This window comes from Geotrypetes seraphini, chromosome 1 (assembly GCF_902459505.1).
Source record: "Geotrypetes seraphini chromosome 1, aGeoSer1.1, whole genome shotgun sequence".
Taxonomy (NCBI): Eukaryota; Metazoa; Chordata; class Amphibia; order Gymnophiona; family Dermophiidae; genus Geotrypetes; species Geotrypetes seraphini.
Window position 1 is genome coordinate 466138849 of NC_047084.1, and position 27696 is coordinate 466166544.

The 27696-nt window shown below is 42.8% G+C and overlaps 1 protein-coding gene across 5 annotated transcripts in view; it reads left to right on the forward strand.

Moving 5' to 3' along the window:
- The window catches only part of MBD1 (methyl-CpG binding domain protein 1), a 219942-nt gene extending 196736 nt beyond the window's left edge, over positions 1–23206 (forward strand). For all 5 annotated transcript variants that reach the window (XM_033923952.1, XM_033923978.1, XM_033923987.1 and 2 more), the window contains 4 exons: positions 6272–6376; positions 18828–18941; positions 19326–19412; positions 19713–23206. In XM_033923952.1, the coding sequence (XP_033779843.1) occupies positions 6272–6376; positions 18828–18941; positions 19326–19412; positions 19713–20159 (753 nt within the window). In that variant the 3' untranslated portion in view covers positions 20160–23206. The remainder of the gene's footprint in view (positions 1–6271; positions 6377–18827; positions 18942–19325; positions 19413–19712) is intronic.
- Positions 23207–27696: the final 4490 nt, after the last annotated feature.

Sequence of the window (27696 nt, forward strand, 5' to 3'; positions counted from 1 at the left end):
AACAATTTCTACATGTTTGGCGGACTGTATCTCCGTGGGATGGGCTGCTGTTGGAAGGTCGTGTCATAGCACACAAAGAGCAATGGCAGCCTTGGTTGCTTTTCTCATTCTACTCCTATTGAGGATATTTGTAAAGCAGCCACCTGGTTCTGAATACATACTTTCACATCCTCTTACTGTCTGGAGCCTCATTCCAGACGGGATAATTGGTTTGGCCAAGCAGTTCTCCAAAATGAATTCTCTGTTTAAGTGCCAACTTCCCTCCATCCCTTTTGAAGTAGCTAGGAAGTCCCATCTGTGAGAATATGCTGGCTGCTTGTCCTGTGCTAAAGTACAGTTACCTGCAACAGGTGTTATCCAGGGACAGTAGGCAAATTTCTCACAACCCTCCCACCTACCCTAGTTGGTTTCTTAGCTTTTTTATTGAACTGATGGTCCTACGAGCTGACGTTGGGCGGGAAGGTACTTGCTCATGTACGATACGGGCGGTCTCTAGACTTCTAAAAAATTTAGTGAGAGTACACTTTTGCACTGTCTGTACCGGGGCCCCGTGGATGACGGCACCCATCTGTGATAATATCTGCCTGCTGTTCCTAGATAGCATCTGTTACAGGTAAGTAACTGCTTTCTGAAGAGTTAGCAGTGGCTACCAGTTGAATCAAAGATTTGGTTTTAAGGTAGTATTTGATTCACAAAGTGCTAAATAAGGAAGACCCTGTTACATTAGCTACATCACTCTGCCTTTACATACCTTTATGTAACCTACGTTCTGGGAACAAATTTTTATTAGATGTCTCATCTTTTAAGCTTGTGAGATTAGTCACCTATCGGGAATCTGTTATACATTGAAGGAGCAGAAATGTGAAATGCTTTCCCTTTTAGATTATGGATCTTACCGGGATCATTGCAATTCAGGAAGTAGTTGAAGACTTATTTGCACAAACTTACTTGTAACATTCAGAGTAATGAGTAAGGCTATAACTCTGACAACATTATTTGATGAACCTATTTATGAATACTAGTTAGGCTGTCTGTATTTTTGTATTTTGTTTTTATTGTGTATGTTTTAAATTATCTATATCCTGCTTAGAACCATTGAATAATGTGAATAATAAATTAAATGACATTTGTGTTTTGTCCTTCAAAACCTGTGCTGCTCCTGGTGACCCTGGGCAAGTCACTTATCCCCCACTGCCCCAGGTACATTAGACAGATTGTGAACCCACCAGGACATTAAGTCTCAATGCCTTTCCTTTTATGACTATTGCATCCTGATATAGTAACATTGGTATTGTGCCTGCCTGCTTTTATTTATGTTAAAATCCTTTTTATTGAGAATGCAAAGCAATAGACAGCAAGGAACAGAACAAAATCAAAAGAACCAGCATCCAACAATACAACGTATTTGAATAGGCAATAAAACAGAAGCAGCAATCCCCACCCTCCCCTCATCTCCCCAATCCCACCTGTCCAGCAAAAAACCCCAACTCCCCCTCCCTCGATAAACACACAAAAAATGATCAAGAGGTCACTAAGATCCCAAAGGCCCGTACTCTTGTGACCCATGAAACTATTGTAAGAAGTCCCCCCCCCCTCAAAAGAAAAAGAGAGAAAAGAAGAAAAAAAACCAAAAAAGAAGGGAAGCCTGCAGCAACCGATCCCGGTAGCTAGCATGGTTCATAGCAACAAAGCTAAGCAAGACGGAGAGAGGGAAGTCAAATAGACTCCCCAGACCAGCAAAAAACAATGTCTGCGGCAAGGGCGACCAACCGCCTCTCGAGCCTCACAAGTGGTCCATAAAGAGGGAGGCTCAGAAGCAGTCCAGCTTTGCAAAATGCATTTCCGAGCAAGAAGACACCATATGACACCAGAGGGGGCCCCGCTTAGGCAGGCCCCGGCAGGTCTAAAACCAGTTGCGCTATGGTAGCCGCAATGGGACTCCAAAATAAGCCCCGTAAGTAGTGCTGCCCAATTCAGGAAAAAAAAAAAATTTGATTTGATTCAACCTATTGAATTGATTTGATTAAATTTTTCTGCCCAATTGGGTGTTTTTTTCCAAACATCCTGGTGGGTTTATTTTATAGCCTCTTCACCCCCTTTGCCCTCTCTTACCCACACTGGTCCTGTGGTGTAAACAAAAATACTTTTCCTCTCTCTATTAAATCCTAGCTCACGTTTGCAGTCCAACACCAGCTCTGGAAGGATGCACATTTCAAATCTGACATATTGTAATCACAAAACAGAAAATAAAATTATTTTTCCTACCTTTTGTTGTCTGGTCATTTTTCAAATCTTGTTGGTCCCATGTTGGTCTGGATGTCTTCTGATCAGGCTCTCCTTCTTTCTTCTTTCTCCGTGCTAACCTTCCATCTCTGTCCTCCCCTTCTGTTTCCCTTTCCTCCGCCGGAAGTCTGGTATCTTTCCTTTTTTTCATTTCCATCCCCCCGCAGCTGCAGCGATGGACCTCACCATCCACAAATCCACCATCTCTCCTTTTCTCATCTACCCTTTCATCCAGCATCTCTCTTCTGTGTCCCTATTCTCCTCTCCAGTACTGTCCCCCATGTGTCCCTGTTCCTATGCTCCCTCCATGCCCAGCATCTTATCTCTCCCCATATCCAGCTTCTTCTTTCTCTCTTCCTTACCCCCTATATCCTCTTCCCCAGGTACAGGCTTTCTCCTACTATCTCTCCTGCCCACATTCTTTGGAGCAGTATCTATCCCTCTTGTACCCTTCCCCTTGTGGTCTTGCATTTCTCTCTCCCTCTCTCCATTAGTCCAGCACCTCTCCTCTGCTTTTCTCCCCCTCTCTTTGGTTTAGTCTCTCTCTTCCCTTCACTTCACCCCAAGTCTGGCATCTCCCCTCCTTTCTCTTACTCCTTCCTCCTCCTCACTCTGCACAGGCCTGCCTCCCCACCGCCAAAGGAACTCTTTCTCCCTCTGCACAGGCCTGCCTCCCTGCCCTGAAGGCCTGCTCCCCGCCGGGAAGACCTGTTCCCCCCACGAAGGCCTACTCCCCCCCCCCCACCATGAAGGCCTGCTCTCCCCCGCTGCGAAGACACTTTCTTCTCCTCTCCTGCTCCCCCCGCAAGGCTGCACCTTCCCCGCTCTTAAGGCTAATAGGGCAGCTTGCAGGCTCACTGGTGTTATAGCGATCCCTGCAGCTGCCCGTGGTCCTCAGCGGCATGTTCTCTCTGCCGCGATTCTGCCCCTGACATCAAAGCAGGGGCAGGACAAAGCAGAAAGAATATGCTGCTGAGGACCATGGGCAGCTGCAGAGATCGCTATAACACCAGCAAGCCTGCAAGCTGCCCTATTAGCTTTAAGGAGGTAAGAGCGGGCAAGCTAGGGGAGGCCTTTCTGACTGACCCTCCCACCTCAAGCAGGAGCAGCAGTGGACGGCCAGCAAGAGGCAGTGCTGTAGCTCCTGCTTTACGAAGGCACGGGGAAAGGGTCGGCCATTGAATCAGAAGGTCGATTTAAAAAAAAAAAAAAAAAATTGAATCAATTCGTATCATGAATCAGGCAGCACTACCCGTAAGTACTGGACTATAGACTGCCAATATACTTGGACCATCCAACAATCCCAGGGAAGGAATGAACAAAGGTATTGGGGTCTCAGCCACATTTCAGACAGAGAGGTGAGTCGGTACCCCCAATGTTGTGCAATTGCACCTGAATGTAATATGCCCTTTATATTAATCGTACATAACACTCTCGAAACAGCTCTCCTGTAATCAAGCGAGGAACCCCCCCCCCCACAAGACCCGTAAAATATCCCAATGACTAAGATCCTTTTGAAGGTCTTGACTCCAGTTCCATTGAATGCGTAACACATCTTTGGGCTCAGTGAACTCTAAGAGGGCCCTATGTAATGCCGACACCGAAGTGGAATGGATCGCCATCTCTGCAAAGAAAACCCTAAGGTGCTCCCAAATTGGCTGCGCAGTCCGATCTGGAGGGAGTAAGAGAACATAATGTTTAGCTTGGCAATAGGCAAAAGTATCACCCGCACCTGCCTGCTTTTATTTAAAAAAATTTCTATCCCAACTCTATAATTCTAAGCAGATTATAAAATATATATAATAAACAAAACAATTTAAAACAAATTATCCACTAAAAGACAAAAAATTATCTATAGACAAAACATTACAATATAATAATATTTCCTTAGCATCTATCTACGAGAGGGTGCTGAAAAGTTCTCAGCCCAACCAAGAATAGAATGCCATGGATATTGTTCAATTATGATCTGAAACAATGTCAAAACATAGAATTTCATGTCTGAACATTGGCATTTAACGAAATAAAATAACTTTTCAGCTACAGTGGCAAAACAACACTCAGAATTTAGGAAGTTGGTTGGTTGGGCTGAGAACTTTTCAGCATTCCCTTGTATACTATTCTGCACAAGTAGGTATTATCCCTTCCTACCAGCAAGTGGAGGTAGAGAAAATTGAATTCTAGTAGTGACCTTACTGGTATAAGCTCATGCTGCTCCCTGGAACAATCCAGTAATATTTTTTTCTCTACCTCTTAACAGGTGATAGGTAGGTTGTGCTGACAGTTCTCCTAGTCCTGGCCTAGCTCCCTATTCTGCTAGCTATAGCAGCACAGCAAGATTAAGCCAAATGACCACTCCCCGGTTCTTTTGTCCCAGGACTGTACTTTGGCTGAGTGCAGAGCTTAGCTCTGCAACTCCCAGTTGCGCTTCTTAGTGTCATTGGGTGAGGCTTCAGCTTGGTCCTGTGGGGCCCTTCCTAATGGGGTGCAAGTCACCACCTCCCAACTCCTTGTTGCCCATACTCCTTATTTGAGTGTTAATTTGGCCTGGTTAGCTTTATTCCCTTATTGAGAGAATAAGAATTGCCACTGCTGGGTCAGATCCATGGTCCATCGTGCCCAGCAGTCCGCTCACGCAGTGGCCCTCTGGTCAAAGACCAGCGCTCTAACTGAGACTAGCCCTACCTGTGTACGTTCTGGTTCAGCAGGAACTTGTCTAACTTTGTCTTGAATCCCTGGAGGGTGTTTTCACTTATGACAGTCTCCAGCAGAGCGTTCCAGTTTTCTACCACTCTCTGGGTGAAGAAGAACTTCCTTATGTTTGTATGGGATCTATCCCCTTTCAATTTTAGAGGGTGCCCTCTCGTTCTTACCTTGGAGAGGGTGAACAACCTGTCCTTATCAACCGAGTCTATTCCCTTCAGTATCTTGAATGTTTCGATCATGTCCCCTCTCAATCTCCTCTGTTCGAGGGAGACGAGGCAGGGACTACAGACACTGATGCCAACACCCCAACTGAAATCTCTGAGCAGCAGGACAGGCCTGCTGGCAAATGCTGCAGTGTCAGCAAGAGCCAGCATCTGAGTACAGCTGCTGACCCTTTTGCAATGGGCGATTTCTGACATCAGAAACAGTATTGTGGGGGGCAAAGCCAATGCTGCGTTTTCCCCAGCTGAAACATTGGAACCTGTGACTTCGGCAGAAATGGCCGATGCCAGAATGGCCAATGACTTTGGCAGAAGTGGCAGCCATTTCCTTACAGACTGCATCGAGACTTGGAGGAGTCTTCCATTCCTTTCATCCTTGGCCCCTGGAGACAGTGAAGGAATGGTCTCATGTGATCCAGCTCTTTCGCTGTGAGGAATTCTCATCTCATTGATGAGGTTTTGTGACCCTATTGATGCTCAAGCCTCTAGCCATGGGCTTTTCCAAAGGGGCCCCAGTGCTTGGAGGGTCTGGCAATGCCCCTGAAGCATTTTCTGCTCCCTAAGGCCCTCATTCAAATGATGCTGGTAGAGCGGGAGACTCCAGATGGGCCACTCAGATGAGCCAGGGCACTTGATTGTTTCTAAACATTTGCTTCTGATGAGTTTGAGAAGTACTTGTTATTCCGTAAAGTGGGAAGTCTTGTTACTGCGCTCACTAAGGCAACTGCTGTGCAAGTCTAAAGGTTCTTAGCCTTCGGGACCTCTACAAGAAGGAGATGGAGCAGCAACTTTGACTGCCAAATTATTTGGTTACAGGCTAAGGCAACATGATTGAGTGAAGGGCCTAACAGGTGTCTTGAGTTTGTTAACATGGATAGTGCAACTGAGTGTCATCCTCAGTGGTAATTTTAATCTCAGATTGTAGCTGCTTTCCAGGGCTCAGCCTTTCTGCATGCTGCTTTAGCTCTTCCTTTCTTGGTTTTCTTAGCTTCTTTAGCAGATTTGTTGATGGATGCATGTATTTGTATATATGTATTTGTCAAAATATCTTCTCTTTTCAGGAAAAGAATTTCCCACTGGTCTCTCAATCATCTAGTTATATGAAGCGCATCAGGGAAGAAAGGGAAGCTCTAAAGAAGTTGGAGCAGAGAGAAGCACTGGTAGAGGTAAGACGATGCTATGTTCTACAACTGACACCCTCTACCCCAGCTCCTCAAAGATTCTACCAATGCACCTCAGATAGGTCCTTCTGTACCCCTTGTTTACTACATGAGGTGCTATCCCTCTCCTTTTGGTGGGCATAGGGTAAATCCAGGGCCAAAACCACCTTCCCTGGAAATAATATTTTCAAGAAATTGATGTCACATGATTTTTCCTTTGTACCTTTTTTCCCCCTGGAGTTGCTTTCCAAGTGTATAAAAGGCCCCACAAGACCCGTCCCTGCTTCTGTTCTTTGTTACAGGAGTGGCACTTGAAGGGACGGCCTTTCTCCCCTCTCAGGGTGCCAGTCATCAAATTGGAGAGGCTAGAGGAAAGCAACGGATTCCAGCCTATTGCCAATGAGGTGGGGACACAGGTCCAGAGCCTGCACCTTCCGAAAAACAACACGCAGCTTTTACCTTACAATCATCCTAAGAATCTTCAGGGTGGGAGCAAGGAGAGTTAGATTTCGGGTGGTACAAAAATGTGCTTGTATTTCTAATTTTCTGTTGACAGGCAGAATAAACAGCTATATAAGTAGATGATAGATACCAGCAATAACACTCTGAGCTTAAAAAAACTTAAGGTTTTATGAGCACATAGCAACTACTTCACAAATCCTTAAACTATTGCTTGGATGCAATTTTTTTTTCTTTGATATAGTACCATGGTAAATAATGGCATCTAGGCTGTCCAGAAAAGTGGTCAAGGATATACTGCCACCCTTTGCAGGTTAATTCCCACCTCTCTTTGTTAGAATTGTAATTGTCGCTCTGTGTAAGTTAACTGCCCTCTTCCCTGCCCCCAATTCTTTTGTAAGAGTGCCATTTGTTTTGTTTTGCTTTAAATAGAAATATTCGAGACATTTATTCCATATTCTTGGAATGTAGGAATGTTTATCTCTCATCTTTTTGAATTCCGTAACCTTTTTTGTCCTCACTATTTGACTTATATTCTGCCAAAGCCCTTACAAGTTCCTGGTGGATAACAATATATTTCTATTACTGGGTACAAACCCAGTTAAACATAATGCAATAACAAATATTCAAATAGAACATTAGCAGTAGATGATAAATTTCAAGCTAAAATATTTTTAAACAAGAATGTATCTAAAAGTTTTCAAAAGCAGTATATTTGACCTATTGATCGTATTAAAACAGGGAGATCATTCCAAATTAAAGGAACCTGATTAAAGAAGGATCCCTTCCATTGAACAAATGATCTACAGGCAGTTCCCAAGCTAGACACACGACTTAAGTACGACTTATACTTAAGAACGAGGTTACAGCTTCATTTGATTTCACCGAGCAGTATTTTCTGTGGCATAGACTTCTACACTTCTTCTGCAGCAGATTTATGGTTGATGCATGGCCACATTAAGAACAGTGTGTGGTTGTGCATGTTGTACCTTAGAGGGAACCCTGGTATGGACAGTTTGTCCTTTTATCAGCTGGGAACAGAAATAAGCAGTATGAATCTTAAAATCTACAAGTTCTGAGTTACATACATAGTAACATAGTAGATGATGGTCCATCCAGTCTTCCCAACGTGATTCAATTAAAATTTTAGTAGTTCTTAGCTATTTCTGGGCAAGGATCCAAAGCTGTGCCTTGTACTGTACTTAGGTTTCAGCTACTGAAGTCTCTGTCAAAGCTCACTCCAGCCCATCTACACTATCCCAGCCATCAAAGCCCTCCCCAGCCCATCCTTAACCAAATGGCCATATACAGACATAGACCGTGCAAATCCGATCAGTACTGGCCTTAGTTCTTCAATAAATGCCATTAATTTCCGATTGGAGATCCTCTGTGTTCATCCCATGCTTTTTTTAACTCTCACCGTTTTCCTCTCCACCACCTCCCTCAGGAGCACATTGTAGGCATCAACCACCCTCTCCATAAAGAGGAATTTCCTAACATTACTCTCGAGTCTACCACCCGTCAACTTCAGATTATGCCCTCTGGTTTTACCATTTTCCTTTCTCTGGAAAATATTTTGTTCTATGTTAATACCTTTCAAGTATTTGAACATCTGAATCATATCTTCCCTTTCCCTCCTTTCCTCTAGGGCAGGGGTAGGCAATTCCGGTCAAGTCAGCTTTTCAGGATCTCCACCATGAATATGTATGAGATGGATTTGCATGCACTGCCTCCTTGAGATGCAAATCTATCTCATGCATATTTATTGTGGCTATCCTGAAAACCTGACATGGCTCCAGCTCTTGAGGACCAGAATTGCCTACCCCTGCTCTAGGGTATACATATTCAAGGATTCCAGTCTCTCCTCGTACATCTTTTGGCGCAAACCTTCTGCCATTTTTGTTGCCTTTCTCTGGACCGCTTCAAGTCTTCTTATGTCCTTTGCCAGATACGTTCTCCAAAACTGAACACAATACTCCAAGTGGGGCCTCACCAACGACCTGTACAGGGACATCAACACCTTCTTTCTTCTACTGGTTACGCCTCTCTTTATATAGCCCAGCATCCTTCTGGCAGAAGCCACCAACTTGTCACACTGTTTTTTCGCCATTAGATCTTCAGACACTATCACCCCAAGGTCCCTCTCCCCATCCGTGCATATAAGCCTCTCACTTCCCAGCACATACGTTTCCTTCCGATTATTAATACCCAAAAGTATTACTCTGCATTTCTTTGCATTGAATTTTAGTTACCAGATATTAGACCATTCCTCTAACTTTTGCAGATCTTTTTTCATGTTTTCCACTCCCTCCTCATTGTCTACTCTGTTACAAATCTTGGTATCATCCACAAGAAGGCAAACCTTTCTTTCTATCCCTTCAGCAATGTCACTCACAAACATATTGAACAGGATCAGCACCGAACCCTGAGGGACTCCACTACTCACCTTTCCTTCCTCCAAGAGACTTCCATTAACCACCACCCTCTGGCATCTGTCTGACAACTAGTTTCTAATCCAGTTCACCACTTTGGGTCCTAACTTCAGCCCTTCAGGTTTGTTCAAGATCCTCCTATGAGGAACTGTGTCAAAGGCTTTGCTGAAATCTAAGTAAATGACATCTAGTATATGTCCCTGATCCAGTTCTCTGGCCACCCAATCAGAAAATTCAATCAGGTTCATTTGGCACGATTTACCTTTAGTAAAGCCATGTTGCCTCAGATCCTGTAACCCATTAGATTCTAGGAAGTTCACTATCCTTTCTTTCAGTAACGCTTTCATTATTTTTCCAATAACTGAGGCTTACCGGCCTGTAGTTTCCCGCTTCATCTCTGTGACCATTTTTGTGAATAGGGACCACATCTGCTCTTCTCCAATCTCCAGGAACCACTCCTGTCTCCAGAGATTTGTTGAGCAAGTCGTTAATAGGACCCACCAGAACCTCTCTGAGCTCCCTCAGTATCCTGGGATGGATCCCATTTAGTCCCATCGCTTTGTTCACCTTAAATTTTTCAAGTTGTTCATAAATACTTTCCTCTGAATGGCGCATAATCTACTCCATTTTCTTGTGTAACTTTGCCAGAAACTCTCTGATCCCTCTCCGTGATTTTCTTCTGTGAACACATGTTTGCTTTTTCCTCATCACTCTCCACATATCGGTTCCCAACATTTTTTAGTTTAGCAATTCCATTTTTCATCTTCCTCCTTTCACTAATATATCAGAAAAAAATTTTGTCTCCCTTTTTTACATTTTTAGACATTTGCTCTTCCGCCTGCGCTTTCGCCAGATGTCTCTCTCTCTTGACTTCTTTCAGTTTTCACCCAGTAGTCCTTCCTATACACCTCTTGGGTATTTTTATATTTCAGGAACGCCAACTCCTTAACCTTTATTTTCTCCACCACTAGTTTGGAGAACCATATCGGTTTCCTTTTTCTTGTTTTTATTTATTTTCTTCACATAAAGGTCCATAGTCATTTTTATTGCTTCTTTCAGCTTAGACCACTGTTTTTCCACTTCTTTTATGTCCTCCCATTCTAACAGCTTTCTTCAGGTATTCTCTCATTTTATTAAAGTCCATATGTTTGAAATGTAGGACTTTAAGTATTGTGCGGCCGCTCTCCACTTTAGCTGTTATATCAAACCAAACCGTTTGTTGATCACTACTTCCCAGGTGAGCACCCACTCGAACATTAGAGATACTCTCCCCATTTGTGAGGATCAGATCGAATATCGCTTTCTCCCTACTTCTTTCCGTTTCTGCAGACGGAACTTTCCAGTCCATATCCGGCAGGTTGAAATCTCCCAACAGCAGGACCTCCTCTTTCTTTCCAAACTTTTGGATATCCACAATCAGTTCCATCTTCTCTTTTCAAAGCAATCCATATCACTTCTTTCTCTCCCCAGGTCCCTTGAATTTCAGTCACTTGGATATCGATCTTTACATAGAGAGCTGCTACTCCTACCTTTTTGACTATCTCTGTCCTTCCTAAAAAGATTATATCCTGGTAGGTTTTCCTGCCATGGTAAGGTGCAGCCTATCATTACAATATAGTCTCTTGTTGTTCCATATATTGCCCATCCTCCTGTGTACTGGCAGCCCAGCCTTAACTTGCTGGCCTCACCAATGTCAGCAAAGGCCTATGGGAGATCATAACATTCATATCTGACCTTATGGTGTGTCATTGCAAACAGCCTCAAATTGCCCCAGACAGCCTAAATTACATCAGTGCTTAAAGGTAGCAAAGGACCTTGGTACAGCTAAGAGGTGCAAACAGGTGTTAATGTCTGTGCTTAAGATATACAGTAAACCCAGGTGCATGGTCTAGCACAGATAGGGCTAGATTCACAAAGCAAACTGATTCTGTACCGATCAGTTTGCAACCCCTTTATGATCAAATTTCCCTCTGGCCCCATTCACTAACCTCTCCAGTGAACCACTTCAAATCTGTGCATGCAAATGAGGAACGCATGCAAATTGGATAGCAACACAATTCATCAACCAAAAATTTAAAACCGACTGAGCTGGCTGATCAACTGAAGAAGCGACTGCTGGAGACCATTTGAAAACATCTTTCTGACTTTCCAGCTCCATAGAAGCCCTACTCTGCCCCGATTGTCCAGCCCTGCTCTGCCCCATGTCTCCTGCCTGCTTGCCCCAATCTTCCAGCCCTGCTCTGCCCCGTGTCTCCTGCCTGCTCGCCCTAGGAAACGAAACCTGCGGCTCCTGTCCTTGTTCTGCTTTCTGCCCCAATCTTCTAGCCCTGCTTTCTGCCCAGACTCTCCTGCTCTCTGCCGCCTTCCCTGCAGTGTGAGCCCACGGGTTTAAAGCGGGGCTGCACACCGCAGTGCAGCCCCGCTTTAAACCCACGGGCTCACACTGCAGGGAAGCCGGCAGAGAGCAGGAAAGTTTGGGCGGCAAGATTAGCTGGAAGGGAAGAGCAGGAGAGCTAGCCCGTGCGAAGGAAGAGGCTGCTGCCACCAGGGATAACAGGAGGAGAGTTGGGGCAGAAAAAAATACCAAACAGACACAAAACGCATGCACAGACCATCTGCAGGGAAAGCAGATGGTCTATGCATGTGCGGGGATCGCACACCAGCGATCCGGGCAAGCAGATGGGGGCGTTCCTCCGATCACCCCCATCAGCATATTTTTCTTTAGTGAATTCGTCGGACCTGCCCGATCTGGTAGATTAGTGAATCTGGCCCTTAGTTAGGTTAATCAGAAACCATTGTCAAAGTGATACTGGAAATTTTCCCTCTTTTCTTCTCCAGTCTTTCACACCCCACTCACTTTATTCACCATTGTTTCAAACAGTTTACAAATTATAAACAGAAAGATACTGGGACATATAATAGTTTCTATTTTTAGAATAAGACTCCAAACTATAAAAGCCTCCTCTCTACAACACCCCCCTCTTCTCTGTTTGGAACATCACCCCCCTCCTTTCTCTCTCTTTCCTCTGGATTCTGTAAGGCAGATAAACTGTCTTTTCTCTCTCATTAATTATAATGCTTGATGTATCTTTATAAATCTTACTTTTCTGTAATATTACCTTAAGTGAATTCAGGGATACTTGTTATAGGGACAAGGTCAGAAAAGGTTACTGTATAATCAAAAGAGCTGACCCCTAAAAGTAATCTGTCTGCAGAGAGTGATCCAAAAAATCTACATAAAGAGCTCAGAGATATGAAACTCTGAAGGGAAGGCTGAAAAACCTCCCTGAAGTAAGAGTTCACCTTCAAGCCATTGCAACTATATAAAATTTTTGATCACACTCAAAGACTTGGTATAGCTTAGAATGATGTTGAAATCTTTCATTAATTCCAAATGTGATATATTCTTTCTCTTCATTTATCAATCATGCAAATAGTCACTGCATTTATATGATGCAAATACGTTCACTTAGCTTTGAAAACAGGATTTATGGGGTCCCAACGTGGCCCTGTTTCGATCCCTGCCTCAGGAGACCGACTGGTGCATGTTCACAAAAATTCCTGAGTTATATTCAAGATGTAATTAATTAGCTTCGTGACATGCAATCACATCTATTAAAGACAGCAAAATTCTCCGTGTCAGTTGTGAGTGAAAATCCAATACTCACACTGAAACACATGCTTTAGAAACATTCACTGAGCTAACCATGAGTAGAAGCGCAAAATGTTCAATAGTGATACATACCACTGCTGGGACGTTGGGACCCCATAAATCCTGTTTTCAAAGCTAAGTGAACGTATTTGCATCATATAAATGCAGTGACTATTTGCATGATTGATAAATGAAGAGAGAGAAGATATCACATTTGGAATTAATGAAAGATTTCAACATCATTCTAAGCTATACCAAGTCTTTGAGTGTGATCAAAAATTTTATATAGTTGCAATGACTGGAAGGTGAACTCTTACTACAGGGAGTTTTTCAGCCTTCCCTTCAGAGTTTCATATCTCTCAGCTCTTTATGTAGATTTTTTTGATAAGAACATAAGAATTTGCCTTCGCTAGGTCAGACCAGAGGTCCATCGTGCCCAGCAGTCCACTCCCGCGGCGGCCCATCAGGTCCATGACCTGTAAGTGATCCTTTATATCCTTCCATCCCTTTTGTCCTTCCTTATCTATATCCTTCTAACTGTATCCTTCTTTATACTATGTCTTCCCTATCTATATCCTTCAATAACTTTTTATTTCAAGAATTTATCCAATTCCTCTTTGAAACCTCACTCCCTCCGGAAGTGCATTCCAGATATCCACCACCCTCTGAGTGAAGAAGTACTTCCTGGCATTGGTTCTAAACCTGTCCCCTTTTAGTTTCTCCGAGTGCCCTCTTGTTCTTGTAGTTCCCCACAGGCTGAAGAATCTGTCCCTCTCCATATTCTCAATGCCCTTCATGATCTTATATGTCTCTATCATGTCCCCTCTGAGTCTCCGCTTCTCCAGGGAGAAGAGCCCCAGTCTGTCTAGCCTGTCTGCGTATGAAAGGTTTTCCATACCCTTTATCATACATGTAGCTCTTCTCTGGACCCTCTCAAGTATCGCCATATCCTTCTTCAGGTACGGCGACCAGTACTGGACACAGTACTCCAGATGAGGGCGCACCATCGCTCGATACAGCGGCATGATAACTTCCTTCGTTCTGGTTGTAATACCCTTCTTGATGATACCCAACATTCTGTTTGCTTTCCTTGAGGCCGCTGCGCATTGTGCTGTTGGCTTCATTGTCGTGTCCACCAGCACTCTCAAGTCCTTTTCAAGGTTACTTTCCCCCAGTACCAACCCCCCCATTATGTATCTGAACCTCGGGTTCTTTTTCCCTACATTCATGACCTTGCATTTCTCCACATTGAAGCTCATCTGCCATTTATTTGCCCACTCCTCCAGATCCCTTTGTAATTCTTCGCATTCCTCTACTGTTCTAAACCTGCTACAGAGTTTGGTGTCATCCGCAAATTTTATAACTTCACACTTCGCCCCTGTTTCTAGGTCATTAATAAATACATTGAACAGCAGTGGTCCAAGTACTGGCCCCTGCAGAACCCCGCTTGTGACCTCTCTCCAGTCTGAATAGTGGCCCTTCACTCCTACCCTCTGCTTCCTGCCTGCCAACCAGTGCTTAACCCATCTGTGTACGTCGCCTTCCACCCCGTGGTTCCACAGCTTCCTAAGCAGCCGCTCATGGGGTATCTTGTTAAAGGCATTTTGGAAGTCAAGATAAATGATGTCTGTGGGATCTCCCCTGTCCATCTGTCTGTTTATCTCTTCAAAGAAGTGCAGTAAGTTCGTTTGACACGATCTTCCTTTGCAGAAGCCGTATTGGGTCGTTTTCAGTAGCCTATTTCTGTCTATATGCTCACTGATGCTGTTTTTTATCAGTGCTTCCACCATCTTGCCCGGAACCGAAGTCAGACTTACCGGTCTGTAGTTTCCTGTGTCCCCTCTTGATCCCTTTTTGAAGATAGGTGTAACATTTGCCACTCTCCAGTCCTCCGGAATCTCCCCTGTTTTCAAGAATAGGTTGCAAACTCGTTGGAGTAATTCTGCTATTTCATTTTTCAGTTCTTTTAATACCCTTGGGTGGATTCCATCCGGGCCCGGGGATTTGTCTGTTTTCAATCTATCTACCTGCTGGAGGACTTCCTCAAGCTTAACTCTGTTGTTGATAGTTTTTCTTCTTGGTCTCCCTTGAAGATTTTCTCAGCTTCCGGTACGTTGGTTGTGTCCTCTCTTGTTAAGACAGAGGAGAACTTGTTTAACCTATCGGCCACCTCTTTTTCCTCCTTAACTGCTCCCTTTTTATCTCCATCATCCAATGGTCCTACTTCCTCCCTTGCCGGTTGCTTCCCTTTAACATATCTGTAGAACGATTTGAAGTTTTTTGCTTCCCTGGCCAGTCTCTCTTCGTATTCTCTTTTTGCTCTCCTAACTACTCTGTGGCATTCTTTTTGGAGTTTCCTGTGCTCTTTCCAGTTATCCCCGGTTTTAGGGGTCAGCTCTTTTGATTTTCTGTAATATTAAGCTTATTTCATCACAATATATATATTCTTTATGCAAGCACTCTTGGCTGTCTTTGTCAGTAATTTTACTGCCTACTGAATCTTCAACGACGGTATTGAACCCAGGACCTGGCGGATTGTGTGCCTCTTCAACATTACCCCTCCATTACCTTACATTTGGGGGGCTAAACCTTACATGTACCTAAAGCCTTCTTAAGGTACAGAACAGCTTGACAAACGTAAAGGGACTGCCTGTAATTGTCTTTGGTGAGGGAAATTGAAGATAGAATTGCTTCTGTATAATATGGCCTGGTCTTCCTGCTAGTAATGAAATAAATAAATAATATGGCACCTGACCATATGAAATATTAAAAATCATAATACAAAGCTTAAAATAAATCCTTGCATTTACTGACAACCAATGTAATTTAATGAAATAAGGTGTAATTCTATCATATATAGAGATGGAAAACATTACCCTCAGTATCAAAGGGTTTGATGAAATCAAAAATAGACTACATCCAGTGCATGTTCTCGATCCAGTTTTTTTTTTTTTTTTTTGTCACTCAGTTAAAAATTAGATTTGGCATGCTATATCTTTGGTGAAGTCGTTTTCTTAAAGGCTTGGATCTTGTAACCAATGGATTGTACAATGGTCATTTTTAGTGTGACACACTATATTCCTAAACCTGTGGGTAGTCTATCCCTTCTCATGAGAATTCTTGTAGAGATCCTCATTAGCATTATTTTGCTCCACCTCTGGGTTGACCTCCATTTCCTCAGTTGTTTCTCTGCAAGCAAGATGGTAGGAGCCGTTCTTTACTGCTCATTTATATTTGTTTTTTTGGATGGTTTATGAGGTTTTTCGGTGCTGCAGAGAATCCCTATCTTGGTACATTCCTGGCTGCAGGAGAGCGCAGACTCGGAGGTCGAGGGTCTGCTTCCAAAGGGCAGATTGCTTTGCAGTGCACCCACTTTGACAGTCTGCACTACAAGATAGGGAGCTCAGAGATCGATCCTTTAGGAGCAAAGTTTGCCCCAGGTTCGTCCTCAGTGGGCTTAAGCATAGGTTGAGTGACTTCGTGGTGGTTTTTTTCTAAATTGAGGCTGACTGCTCCCCCTCCCCCCCCCCCCCTGTTTGCGTTTCTGAAGTCTGGTAGGGGTTGAGGTCTCTGGCCAGTTCATTGGGCCCAAGAGGCAGTCCAAAGACAAGCAGTTCGGATTCCATGCTTGCTGATGCACAAGTTCTCCCTGTAAGCTGTTTGTAGCTTCAGCACTTGTAACTCCCAGCACACAGCATGGCACAGTGAATGGCTGATAGCCTGTAGAACAGAATTGGGGGAGGGGGATTCTGGGGTTAGAGTCAGGTTCCAAAAGTTAATTGTGAACAGCACTTAACTTGCAATGTGCTGTTCCTCTGGATCCATTGCCAGCATGGCCAGTGTTTCAATATCTTCGTCAGGGAGGTGGTCCATATTATGTGTGAGAACTTTGTAATGACATTCAGACAATGTATGTGCCTCTTAATGGTACATATGACCTAGATTTTGAGAGATTTTATGTAGTCTCAAATATATTATATGAGGTTTTGAACATTCTTCCCTAAAGCTTCAGAAAGAAGTTGAAAATATTTTCCATAATATTACTTTTTCTTCTTAGTTGGTCACAGCTGAGTTCCCCAGTACATCTTCTCCTTACGTAGTTAGTGGGAGTTCTGTGTTCCATAATGCAGAACTGTTAGTTGAAAGCACAGATAGAGCAGGGGATAAAGAAACCTGATAAATGTGCACAGTTGACAACAAAGGGTAGACCTGCTGCAAGCAGGGCTGTGGAATTGGTACACAAAACCTTCCGACTCATTTATGGTATCTCCATTTTAACTCTGTGTGGATGGGGACAGAGCTCGCAGGAATGGGGCGGAGACGGGGATAGAGCTCACAGGAACGTAGACAAACCTTGTCCCTGTGTTATTTTATAGGTGCCATTTTCACTAATATGAATACCATAAAATATATTACATTTTGTAATCGGAGAACTTGATACCAAATATATTCTAAAAGTAAAACATATCCTGAAACAAATGAGTTAATCAAATTATTTTCAGTGAAATAAGAAATTTAAGCATTATAATATTCATATGACATACAATTTAATTTTATTAGGAGTCTAGGTTGGAGTCGGCAAATTGTCACCAACTGACACCCAGCCCCAAAATACTTCCAACTCCGACTCTGTGACTCTGACTTTGAATCCACAGCCCAGAGATTGCGTATGACTCCACAGCCCTGACTTCAATAGCGACATAAAAGGGAGAGTAAATTTGACTTAGTGTGGTGAGTGGGAAGGGTTACAGCAGTAAGTTTTTCATACTCCACTCACGTTGTCCATAGCATAGGTTCTCTTTCTGTTTTATCAAGCTGATGTTGGGGAGGATAGTTAGGTGTTGAACTTTCTCTCCTGCGTGTTGTTTTCTGGGAAGCAGTGGAAACTGGAATTGCATGTATAGTCTTTTGCAGCAATAGTTTCCAAGGGCCATCTTGCTGTTATATATAGATTAAATATAAACTGTTTTATTTGGTCTCATTTGTTATCCCTCGGTCCATCCTCAAAACATACAAGATAAGTATAAACATGCATTATCCCAGCATGCATCACTACTCCTCTCTTTCATTCTTTGGCTCATGTTACCCTCATATTCAATTTACTTGCTTGGTTACAGAACATGTGTCTTAATTTAGCAGTAACTCGGTGTGTGTGTGCATGCATGATGATCAAAAAAACTATTTTGTCCCCTGTGCTGTCTTGTAAATCAGTGGAATGCAACTGGTGGCATGTAGCAAGAAAGAGCTATGTACAGGATCTGAAAACCAACAAAGCGTGAAATGTGGTTGATACAGGGGATATGGTATAGTGCTGAGGAATTGCACTGAAAAGCTTAAACATCATAGAAGTCTAGAAAATAACTGCAGATAAAGCCCATAAGGCTTACCCAGTCTGCCCATCCATATCATTTATTATCCCTTTCTCTCTCTTTACACAGTTTATCAGTTTGCTGCCTCTTATCCATGCTAGTCTTATTTCTAGATCTGATTTCAGATGGATGTTTTTAATAGACTGCTGTATTTTCATAGAATCTACCTTAATGCACCCAAAGTATGATTATAACATAATTAGCTAACAGACCTCATGACAGGAGATAGTTGTACGCAAGCTATCACATGCTTGCAGGTTGTGAAAATATATCAAGCAATATTTGGATGTCGCATAAAATGTAAGAGAAATCAGGACAATCAGTATTTTGGTGGTGAGGATGAAAATAGGGTGGAGAGGGGGGAAACATTTAGGTCAGAAACTAGCTGGTTAACTTGTAGGGATTGTGAGTGCTTGGTATATCCATAAAGGAATCCCAAAATGATTAGTGTGCACTACCTCTCCCCACCTGCTTTTTTTCCATGTCTTTTCCTTATGCACCTGCTGTTCATTATTTAGCATTCTGTTTTTTCTTTTTATTCCCAGCAACGAGATGCAGACGGTAGTAGCAGTGCACTCTGCTTTCTTGTGCCGCCTTCAACACCAGTGAAGCAGGAAGTGGCACATAGCAACATCACCCTTGGGCTGGAAACCACCTTGGTAATGAGCATATGAAGGTTGTGTTCCTTCAGCAGGGGCACTATGTTTTTGTTCCGTCTCTTGATTGATGGTTTATGCAGACTATATTTAAGAATGTAACTGCAAAATGAATACTATTAGCATATTTATTTAAGCTGCAAGTTCAGAGGTAACAGTTTTAAGAAGCAGTGGTCCTAGGTTTTGTAGTTTTGGAACTTAAAGGTCATGGCATGTCAAATCTCTTGTAACATTATAGGACATTTCAGCACACACCGAACTCATGGTTTTCACGTTGTACTTTTTGTTGGTCCTCTCAATTCATGCATACATTAAGCTGCTTCTGGCTTCCTTTTTATTCCCTGCTTTGTCTCAGTATGTGCTTTTTTGTTTCCATCCTCTCTCAAGGCCCCAAAGGTTCCCCATTTTCCCCTGAAGATGGAAGAGTGTCTGGCTGAGGGTGAGGTGGCTGAAGCAGATGAGAGCACGCCTGTGGTAAGAACACACTGCTGTGCAGTTTCAGGGGAGGTGCACTGCTATATGCTGTCCTTTCAGTGCACCACATAGAGAGGTTGCTGTTTTTTCCACTAATGATGCTGCAGGGCACTACTAGGAAACTCATTCCACAACTGAAGAGGTTATCCTTTCAGTAATGAAAGAAGAGCCACGTTGCTGGAGTTACTGTCTTTACATTCTTAGTTATTCCAGATTTTCTTTGGGTAAAATGCTGTTTAATTTCTGCGCAGGAGGTTATACTGAAGTGTGTGATTTTCTTCATATTTTATCCCTCTTCAGATCATGGAAATCTTCAGTCTTGGCTCCTACCAGCAAGTCTCCCAGCTGGATGGTGTACTGAGAGAGTTTCTGACAGAGTTGAATGAGATCCCACTACCAGCGCATTGGGAGGTTCTACCTTTAGAGGGTCCTGATCTACGCCTCATCCAGCGTTCTGCCCTCTCCACTGTGGCTGATGCAGTCATTCACATAGAACCAGGCCTTCATTTCCACATCTTACTCCATGGTCTCATCGTGCCAGCCACCCATGAACTCTATGCCAATCACCCCTCCCGCCTTACCACTGTTGATGAAGTGGTGGAGCTGATCTGTGACCTGGAAGCCTATCGCCCTTGTGCTGGTGTTCCGAAGGCTGCTTGCCGAGCTGCCAACTGTGCTGTGCTAGCCTATGGTGACCGCTGCTCACAGTGCTGTTTGACTCCCTGGCCCTCAGGAGATGACCTCTGATTGAGGAAAAGGGTGGCGATCATTGACAAGAGGAAGAGGGGAGACATACAGCTGCAAAACTGGAAAGGGGGCTGACAGGATAGCCTGTCTATTGCTGGTGTTGATGGGTACTAGCTTTTGTGTTATGTGCACTTGGAGCACCAGGGAGAGAGGCAACCATATGTGAAAAAGGGATATGCATTCCCTCCTTCCTTCTGCAATTTTCATTTTGTACACTGGAAAAACTATGGCTATTCCCTGCATAATTACTTATAAATCAAACATAGGGCAGAAAACCACAGAAGAAATGGAAAGGCAGATCTGTGGGTTATGCAGCAATTTAGTTTTTTTGGGTTTGTTCAACGTATTTTCCCATCCCACCCAATCTAAGTTGGTTTTGAAAAGTATTTATGTTTTCTGGGAACTGACATATCCACCCTCGCTAGTGGCTGTTGTATAACAGCCAACGCCTGTAGTGCTTTTGGTGTGCAAAATCAAGGTAATCTATAGTCTCATCTAAAATGGCTGAATCAGAGGGGCTAAGAAGAAATGCATCTTATTTAAAAGATGTTGGACTATAGATATTTTTAAGTGGGAAAGAAGCAAGTAACACTGCTTAGCCTTATATATATCGAGTACTGCACAATACACATAAGCATACAGGTACCAATTGTTTTGGGGTTTTTTTTTTCTGTTTGTCCATTCTGCAGATTGTTTTACTTCCCTTCACTTTTTCTACTGTACTTTTACAAATGTTTGATTTTTTATTTTTTTTTTTTGTTAAATGACGAGAGTTGGTGGATGTTTTGTTCTTTATTTTTTCAGGTAAAACAAATGAAAAATTTAATTGCTGGGCTTTTGTTTTTTAAATTGTGTATATTCTGATGGATTGAAAACTGATTCTTTTTTTTTTTCATTTAATTACCACTTTTGCCCATCTTGTCCCACTTGCACTGTCATATGAGCTCTGCTTCAGGGTTGGTGTTAGGGAGTGGCGAACAGGGCAATTTCCTGACCCCTTATGCTCTCATTCAGGAGAACATAAGAATAGCCTTCCTGGTCCATCAAGCCCAATAGCCCGTTCTCACGGTGGCCAATCCAGGTCACTAGTACCTGGCCAAAACCCAAGGAGTAGCAATATTCCATGCTACCGATCCAGGGCAAGCAGTGGCTTCCCCCCACAATTTTGGGATGACTTCCCACGTTTCTGCCCTGAGTTCCTGCATGCCTAACACCAGCCCTGTCTGCTTCACTGCCTTCCCCCTCCTCCAAGCATAGGACAGTGTTGCTTGTGAATACAGAATCCTAAATGGTGAAGGGAGTACATGTTCTAGTGAAATGTTAGCTTTCCAAAGTTTTTCTTCTAGTCTTAAAACACCTGCTCATCTGCCTGTCACTTTCTCTACACTGTGGTTCAGTATTTGTTGCTCTTTTATCTACGCCAAGTCCCCTCTTTCTCTGTTTCTTTCTTAGGAAAGAACAGGAAATAATGCCTGAATATAAAATGACAGGTATTACATTCTTGGGTATTTTATTTTACATGAGTTGGGAAGAGGTTAGGGCATTAAGGGTTAAAGACAGTTTAATGGAAAAATGTAGAAAGCTTTTAATTTTTAAACTTGGAGCCTCCATTTTCTCATTGTATAAAGTTTTTCTGAAAGCCTCTTCTCCTGTAGCCATTGTGAACCAAGGAAGAATAGGGAGGGTTCTGCTCTGCTGGTCCTTTCCAGAGCCCCATCCAGTAATACACTGATGTTGAGTAAAGTATGAATATAGTTTGGAATTAGAGAAGGAAATAAAAACAAAAACTAAGAAATAAACTAAGCTGGGGGAAATAGAAATGACAGAGTAAGACCAAACAAAGTAATATATCAAGTTGGCATGGTAAAGATATTTATATAGCAGTGTCTTGATCCTTTAAATTGCCTCAAGTTATAGACAGGGTTGGATATTTATTTAAGAAACTTACACACCAATCAAAAATACTGAGCCACTGAAAACATTTTTTCATTACTTTTTTCTAGTTTGATTTTGTTGTTGTTGCTGCTGTTTTGCTTAGTTGGGTTTGCTTTCTTATGCGACTTCTTATTTTTGTTTAGTTGAGATAGTGTTTGCTTTTCTGATTTTTAGGTATGAGGTGGCAAATGTTGCGCAAGTACCTGGCTTCTCAGATTTTTTTTCAGCACTCAAGCTCCAGATTACTTGCCTCTGTTAAAACTTGGATAGATTTAGGGCAGGCTTTAAACCCCTTTCAGGCCTCACATTATTACAAGTATTTGTATGAATATATAGAGAGACTAAAGAGATTTTTGTAAAAGGGGATTTTTAATGTAAAAGTGTGAGGTCAAAATACATTATAACTAGTAAAACAGATGGAAGCAAAAGAACTAAGAATCATGCATGCTAGCCATGCAATCTGCATAGAGGTCACAAAAAGCTGCTAGTTCAGCAGAATGACAATTTAGCCGTCAAATATCCCTTTTAGAAGAAGCCATTACCAAGTTATCAACCTATGCATCTATTTCAGAGATGGTTTTTCCATTCTGGATAGTGATAACAGTTGATCTTGAGGGTAGGTAGTTGTACTTTTTCTGTCTTCTTCTAAACGCCCTCCCCCATATTTTATTTTTTTAAGGAAGACCTATGACACCATTTATAATTTGAGTATGGTGGTTCACCATTCTTTTTTTGTCAGTTGGAATATCAGGCTTTAAGATTTATGCATCTAAAGCAGGAGTGTCAAACTCGATCACATAAAGGGCTGAAATCTGAAAAAAAGACTAAGTCGCGGGCCAGATTTTTAATTAAGATACTTAGGGGTCCTTTTATTAAGGTACGCTAACTGATTTAGCGTGCTCTAAATACGCACCTTAATAAAAGGACACCTAAGTGACTAAGGCTTAGTCATAGCAGAAATATAGGGTTACAACGTCTCCATCCCCACATCGGCTCTGTGGTGTAAACAAAATAAATATTGTAATCACAAAACAGAAAATAAAATTATTTTTTCTACCTTTTGTTGGTCCCAGGCTCTGGTTGTCTTCTGATAACTTGTTTGCCAGGGTCTCCTGCCCATTTGTTGTTTTCTTTTCTCCATGCTAACCATCCATCTTCCATCTCTGTCCTCCCCTTTCGTTTTACTTCCCTCCCCCAGAGGTCTGCCATCTTTCCTTTTTTTCATGTCCATATTTGCAGCTGCAACAATGGACCCCACCATCCCCAGACCCACTATCTGTTGGTTTCTCAACTACCCTTTCATCCAGCATCTCTCCCTCCTTCCCCACCACCCCAGGGTCCACCATCTCTCTGTTTCTCTTCCCAACTACCCTCCTATCCAGTATCTCTATCCCCCCTCCACACCATCCCTTGTGTCCAACTTTTCTCTCTTACTGCTCCTTCCCTCCCTCCATCCCATTGTCTACCATCTCTCTCCCTTTCCTCTGTTTTATTTCTTCCCCACTCCACCCCACTCTCCCTCCAAGCAAACATTCCCTTTCTTTTTAGCCTCTTTCTATCCCTCCCTTCCTTTGTTCAGCATTTCCTCTCTTGCCCTCTCCATTGAGCATCTTCCCTTTTCCTCCCTGCTTTCCCCTCCCACATGTCCAGTATCCACTCTGTGTCCTTACTCCCTCTTTCCATGCTTATGATCTCCCTTTGTCATTCTTCACCCACCCCTGATCTAGCATTTTCTTGGTCACTCTGTTCCCTGCAGTATCCAGTATCCCCATTTGTGTCCCTAAATGTCTATATCCTTATTCTCCCCTCATTCCTCCTCAGTCCGGTACATGCACATCTGGACCCCTCCTTCTCTCCCTCTGGGTACTTCTACACCAGGGCCTGCCCCCCTCCCGAAGGCCTGCTTGTTTTCCCCCCTTGTTCCTGGTCTCACTTTCATATTTGGCCTGCCGTTCCTACCCTCCCTTCATCCCGGCTTCCTGGTGTCCTCTGACCAGCCGGCAGCGGCTGCTCTTCACGACCGTCTGCCTTCGCCTGGTCTTCTCTTCAGAGCAGCCTGCTGAGGATCGCTGGTCTGCTTTAGCGAACCTCGCAGACCTCTGTTGACCTCGGTAGCACGTTCCTTGTGACGTGAACCCATCCCTTCTCTGACATACGGGATTGTGTCAGAGGGAATGTGCTACCGAGGTCAACAATGGCCTGCGAGGTTCGCTATAGCCGGCTGCTTTGAAGAGGAGATCAGACGATGGCAGACGCGAGTGAAGAGCAGCAGCAGTTTGTGCCGGCTGGCCAGATTGAGTATAAAGTTGAAAATGTCTGGCGGGCCAATTTTTAACTCACCGCGGGACAGAGTTTGACATGCCTGATCTAAAGGAATAATGTAAGAAAGCAGTCTATGATCGGAGAGTTTCTGGATATGTATGTCTTTTTGAAGTTTAATGGATTAAGCCTTCAAAGTCACAATCCACTAAAACTGGGGAAACAGGATCTGATAATGATCAGTATTATGGTAGGCAGCAAAGTAAACAGAATACATGCCTAAAATTAACTTGATGAAAATGTCTAAACTTTAGAAAAGTCCTGCTGTGACCAGAGTTATTCAGTTAATTTCAGCCAGGTAATGCTTATACTTGGTGCTTTCTAGCTATTTAGAAACCATGACTCCAGAAGCTCAGATCACTACCTCTTTTTAACCAGGTAAAATTGGCTAGTTTGACCTGCATTAATGTACATTTCACGTACTTTATTTATGATTAATATGAGTTAGTAGCCAATATGCCCCCACAAAACAGAATATAGCCAGCATTTTAACAACATATTAATGCATGTTAGTAAGCCTATCCCTAAGATTGCTTTGCAGTTATCTGAGCAATCTTAATGCGTGACCTTTGAAAGTATATTGAAAACCTGAAAATTTGCTACTTCACAATTTCTGGAGTTTGTATAATGTCAAGTTCAGGTCTTTCTTTCTAGCTCTCAAGGAGTCCTTGGATATGGCAGTCTTCCCCCCACCCTCCAATTTCCATCTGCTTCTCATTAGGAAAACTGGCTCTCATCAGGGAGCCATCTTTCTGTGCCCTATCCAGCTCTTGTCAAGGGCCATTTTTGTCCTTGTTTTTTTATCTGGATCCATCACATGTAGCTTATACCTCAATCAGCCATTGTAAAAGTAGAATTTAACTTGCAGGTTTTATAAATTTTATTCCAGCACATTCTACACATGCTGAGTTTGGAGTTCCACCTTCCATTTGACTGATTAAAATTATCATCTCCAGTACTGCTTTAGGAAGCCTTAGCCTCAATATTTTAACCTCATCCCAAATTTATTCTTAGGTTATGTAGTCCTGATTTCCAAAGAAAAGCAAGGGTTTAGTAGAGGGATAGAAATGAAAACTCTGCTTGCCACTGCTAAGATAAGGGGATACAGTACACTTCCACTTCTCTAACCAATTTATTATTTCATAAATGGTTGTTTTTGTCTTAAGTAGACATTTAAGACCAATCATTGTGTTACATAACTTTTGTTGGAGGTGGACTGGGCTGGTGACTTAGAGGAACATTGTAATTCTGTTACATCTCTTCCGGATTCAGTACACTAGGTGTTCAATCCCTTTCCGCAATCCGGGAGTTGCAGAAATCCTAACACTTTTTCTGATCACATGCTCTTCCTACCTTAGAGTTAGAGCCTCCTGCCGTTTTCAATTTCTGTAAGCAATCTGTGCAGAAGTCTTCTGCTCTGCATCTTTTTCACTTAAAGTTCTGCTCTGCATTTTTTTCACTTAAAGTTCATCTTTTTCAGTGGCTTGAGTGCCTTGAGACCCCTTTGCGGTGGTCCTCTGTCAGAGGAAAGAACGCAGACCCATGGATCCGGGCTGCTACTTTGCTGAGAAACTTTGGTGGAACTGTGGAACCAGCCTGCTATGTGCCCATCCTTCCTGGATTTGGAGTCCATCCTCCTGGGAGCTCGCTTGCCCTCTGACTTTGTCAGGGGTTTAAGTGCAGACTGTATGCATCCTGAGGAAAAATCCTCCTGGTTTAAGTATGCAGGCTATATTTCCCACCCTTGGGTGCTTGATGAGGATCCATGGGGGTGGAGGTTAGTCGGTGTCCGGCTGACAGGCAGTCTGAAGATCTTCAAGTCTTTTTTTTTTTTTTTTTCGAATTATTTGTTTATTCAATTTTATCAATACAAACAAGCAATACATTACTTGTATTCAGATTAACATAAGTTATTAAAAAGAAAACTTATAAACCAATTCCACTTAAATCAGTGTTTGGTTATTCATTTATACTTCCAATATATTTAGTCCACAATCTTTTAAAGGAGATTCTTAGAAAAAAAAAATTAACAATAGAAACAATCTTTATCCAACCTAGAAAGCGGCAATTATCTGCGGTGCTACAGCCATTCATGGCAGGTTATACATTCTCAGTCATAGGCACTACTTGCTCTTTGGATTCTATAAATCCTACTAGTTGTTTAGGTTCAAAAAACAAGTAATTCTTATTCTGATAAGAGACAAAACATTTTACAGGAAATTTCAACAAAAAATTTGCCCCCAAGGCAAGGACTCTTGGCCTTAATGCCAAGAATTCTTTCCTACGCCTCTGGGATCTTAAAGACATATCAGGAAATATTCGAACATTAGAACCTAAAAACTGATCATTAATATGACGAAAAACGCAATATATATTCTCTATCACTTTCCAAAGCGAGAGTTATTAACAGGGTTTTCCTTTCCGTTATAACCTCCAAGGAGTTTTCCAGAAAAGTTGTTAAGTTAATATTTTCATTGTTAGTCCCTTGAATCTCATTAGGAGTGGAAACTTCCACAGGTCTCTTGATTTGAAAATAATTAGCTCTAACAATAGGTGGCAAACTTTCAATAGGAATAAGCAAAATTTCCTTAAAATACTTTCTTGCCATCTCCATTGGTGAAATTAAGGGACATTTTGGAAAATTTAGGAGTCTCAAGTTATTTTTCCTTAATTGGTTCTCAAAACTTTCCATTTTTCTAGCAATAAATGTTCTTTCTTTTACTAATTCCAAGTCCAATGTTTCCATTCCACAAATTCTTGACTCCTGTTTTTCCATTTTCTCACTTAAATCTTTAAGGGCCAAACCCTGTTGCTCCACTTTAGAGTGGATAGTCCCATAGTCAGTATTTAAAGTGGAAAAAGACATTTTGAGGTTAGCGTCCATAACTGAAATAGCCTGCCATAAAGCCTCCATATCAATTACCTTAGACTTCTCCAACACCCCAAAAGTGATCTTACTTCCTCCCGAAGCTCCTCTCTCCTCTCCTGCAGTGTGGGTAAGCTGTCGGTGTACTACAGCTTCTTCTTCGGCTCCAGATGAACTTGGAGCTACCAGCCCTCCTTCACTGAGGATCAAAGACTCCTCCCGGGTCCATGATGCATCAGGAACTCCCAGAACTGCATTGCTTCCAGGTTGTGGGGATGGCTGCCTCTGTTCCGGGCTTAACATCGCCCGAAGCTGCTGGCTGAGTTCGCCCGACGAATTCGGGCTCACCCCTGAAGTAGCCACCGCTGATTCGCCCAATCGGGCCAAAGCTTCCTCGATTGTGCTCTGCACCAGACG